This window comes from Clytia hemisphaerica, unplaced genomic scaffold (assembly GCF_902728285.1).
Source record: "Clytia hemisphaerica strain Z4C2 unplaced genomic scaffold, Clytia hemisphaerica genome assembly, whole genome shotgun sequence".
Lineage (NCBI taxonomy): Eukaryota > Metazoa > Cnidaria > Hydrozoa > Leptothecata > Clytiidae > Clytia > Clytia hemisphaerica.
This window is the reverse complement of record NW_027103905.1, coordinates 642,247-645,371: the sequence shown is the minus strand read 5'-3', so window position 1 is coordinate 645,371 and position 3,125 is coordinate 642,247. Positions and strand designations below refer to the sequence as shown.

Below are 3,125 nucleotides of genomic sequence, written 5' to 3'. Positions count from 1 at the left end.
TATGCTTATAAGAAAAATAAATAAGGTCATATTGTGCGCCATACCTTGTTTACTTTGTAAGAACTAATTACCGAAAGGTATATCACCGTCTATCAAGAGTTATTGATTTGATTCTTATAAAGTATATGCTTATAAGAAAATAAAGAAAAAATCAAAACTGTGGAGCTAAAGACACAAAGATATATGACGTAATCCAAAGAAAACCCGCGAAAATCGTCCGTGGTTATACGAGCGTGTAATTTGTAAATTAAATTTAGTGAGTTCGTCCACCGTATCAAGCACTTTCGTTTTCTAATTTTTTTTCCGATGACACCGCCGCCGCCGCGAAAGGCTATCGTAATACTTTCGCTAAGCGAAATTAACTAGGTCACAGTGTGGATCTAAACCACACTGAAACGACCGCCTTCCATCACGCATCACGCTCGCGAAAGAGCGCGCACGCACATTATTAACGCCTACATGTCATCTCCAGTACATTTTAGATTATTCATTGAAAACAGATTACAATATAGTCATTTTTCATGTCTCGATTATTCAATTCCGAATAAAAGACGTTCAGGGAAAAAAAAGAGAAACACCTGGGTAATCTAGTTAAAAAAACCGAAAGTAAATGGCAGACAAAGTAATGAGCCAAGGCAAAACGAGATTAGCGTACCACTATGAAAGAAACCGCCTCCGGCGGTCGAAAATAGAAACAGCTATTGGCCTCAGAATTAACACCTTAAAGATCTCCATTACATGACCACGCTGCTATTTGATTTGCACGCCATTACGCCATATTTTTCAAAAATTCATTTGTTTGTCACTTTTTATGCTGATTAGCGTTAATATTTCATTTTCACGAGTACCAAGATTTGCGAAAGTCTATGCTCGTTTAAACTTAAAACAATCCTGTCATTTACACAGGGTTAAACTCTACTGCCGCTTTTTTTCCCGTCAACTGCCGCAATAGGTGTTAAACTAGACGCATACATATTTTCCTTCGTTTATTATCGTTCCAATGGTATCTATAGCATCGTCTAGTTTAGTCTTCTACTTTATCAGGCTATATGTATAAGAAAGATTTTAATTTCTAAGTGTTCTGATGCCTGATCAAGAACTTTTTTGCTTATATATGCTGTACATGGAACAGAAATTAAAGGAAATCTGTACTAACCTTTTCCAGGAGGGCCTTGCTCGCCTTTTGTTCCATTTACCCCAGGAACTCCATTGATACCGTCTTTGCCATCTAATAATGAAATTTATTTGATTACTTTCAGTACAACGGAATCTTCTATGTGTTATAAAAAGAGTACGAATAAGTCAAAAAGTTATTCTCTGATACGTTTTGATAACGTATGTAAAATTCCCTTTCGATAGTTTGCCCCCCCACCCGTTTTTGCGTTTAGGACCATTCAAAAAGTACGTACATATACAATCATATCCGAGAGGATGCGTGCAGCTTACTTTTTAATGATATCTTTAAAATTAATTACATTCATACATGCTTTTGCACTTGAATCTTTTACATTTACCTTTTCCTGGAACACCCTGGTCTCCCTTGGTTCCGTTTGACCCAGGACGGCCTTGTATACCTTGAACACCGTCTGGCCCTCTAACGCCAGGTAGTCCGTCTCTGCCATCTTGTCCCGCGCATCCATCTTCCCCATCTCGTCCAGGTAGCCCGTTCAAGCCATCACGACCGTCTCGACCCGCTCGACAAGTGGAAGCAGATGAATGAGCGAGAGTTTTCTAACGAAAAAGAATAGAAGATTGCTGAGAAAGATTGATATGTGTTTTAGTGTGTTCCTAGACCCAATAAAAATATCTTTGCTCCTTTTTGACGATCATCTATTGATATTTTGAGGATCTTGGTATGAAAGTCATTAAATTTCAGTGTAAGTGCATGTATTATTTATGTATTGTGCATGTACAGAGCCAGCGGCGGCTCACAAGTCTCCGAGAACAACCTCGAAGTAATCCATTCAAATATAAATTTAGGCGAAAATTTAATTTGGCGGATCGCGGTAAGAGTTTTCTCAGAGGTCATTTTCCAAGCTCGTGTTAAGACACAATGAATGGTAAAACTCAAGAACTTACTTTTGGACTGCTTTTCGTGTCTAAAGGTGCTTCTTTATTTCTTACTTCGTTGGTTGAACTTGTTGAGCCAAGTAACAGCAAAATTTGAATGAAAAATATTACTTTCTTCATGTTTGACTTCTCGAAAATAGTTGCTTATTTTGTTGATGGTTTCGCAGATTTCTTCAGTTTTTTCAAGTCTTTTGCGTGCTCTTCTCTATCTCTTTCGTTTGTGTTGTCGATTGTCTAAGTTGTTCGGAATTTAAAGACAAGGCAAAAGCCACATAGTTCCCAGATCCTTTTTGTAATTTTTGAGGTTGGATTTGGAACTAATGTGGCTCTCAAATTGTAAATAGGACATTTAAGATGAACTTTATTCAGGGGTGCAAGCTGTTTAAAAAGTTTATGTTGAGCAAATGTATTTGAAAGGTTTACTTTAGTAGCTACCTAAGAATTGAAAGATTTCTCGGAAAGGAGAGTTATGGAAGTCAGTTTCTCTCCATTTTTGGATGTACAAACTCTCTACTGTATTGTGAAAAGTTTATCGTGTTATCTCTGTGTGATTTAGGTTTTCATAGCTAGGTAAATAAATTTACAAGTACGCTATGATTACATTTTGGGTTACTTCATATATTCCACGTATGGAAATTTTTTAAGAAGATAAAAAGTTTTGTTTTTACTCTTTTTCTCTCTATCTGTGAAAATTACATGCCTAAATCATAACCTGACCTGTGTCAGTGAATAACAATTCTATTCAGCGCGCAATTAAAGCAGAGAAAAGTAACAATTTTGTTGGTCCAGCGCACAGCAGAATGGACCTTTAAAAAGCAACTGATCAAAAAGATTTTGTCTTTGTCGGGGCCTGTGCGCGCAATAAATTAACAAGTCCAGGCTAAACCATCCGCCGATCTAGAATTTTTGCCCCGCCTACTCGCGCGATGTTTGACCTATGTTTTGGATTGAATTGGTAGTAGAGTCAAATTTCCCGGTTAGATTAAAGGGTTGTTTCAGGTTGGGGATGGGAGTTAACCCCTGGTTAGGGTTTTAGCCCCCAGGTAGAGTTTGGA

The 3,125-nt window shown here is 37.6% G+C and overlaps 1 protein-coding gene across 1 annotated transcript in view; it reads right to left on the bottom strand.

Annotated features, from left to right (window-relative positions):
• LOC136809013 (collagen alpha-1(XXIII) chain-like) overlaps positions 1-2,247 on the bottom strand; it is a 6,652-nt gene extending 4,405 nt beyond the window's left edge. Inside the window, exons 1-3 of the mRNA XM_067065590.1 lie at positions 2,080-2,247; positions 1,515-1,731; positions 1,157-1,228 (exon numbers count right to left, since the gene is read on the bottom strand). Of these exons, the coding sequence (XP_066921691.1) occupies positions 1,157-1,228; positions 1,515-1,731; positions 2,080-2,190 (400 nt within the window). The 5' untranslated portion in view covers positions 2,191-2,247. The remainder of the gene's footprint in view (positions 1-1,156; positions 1,229-1,514; positions 1,732-2,079) is intronic.
• Between the last annotated feature and the right edge of the window lie 878 nt (positions 2,248-3,125).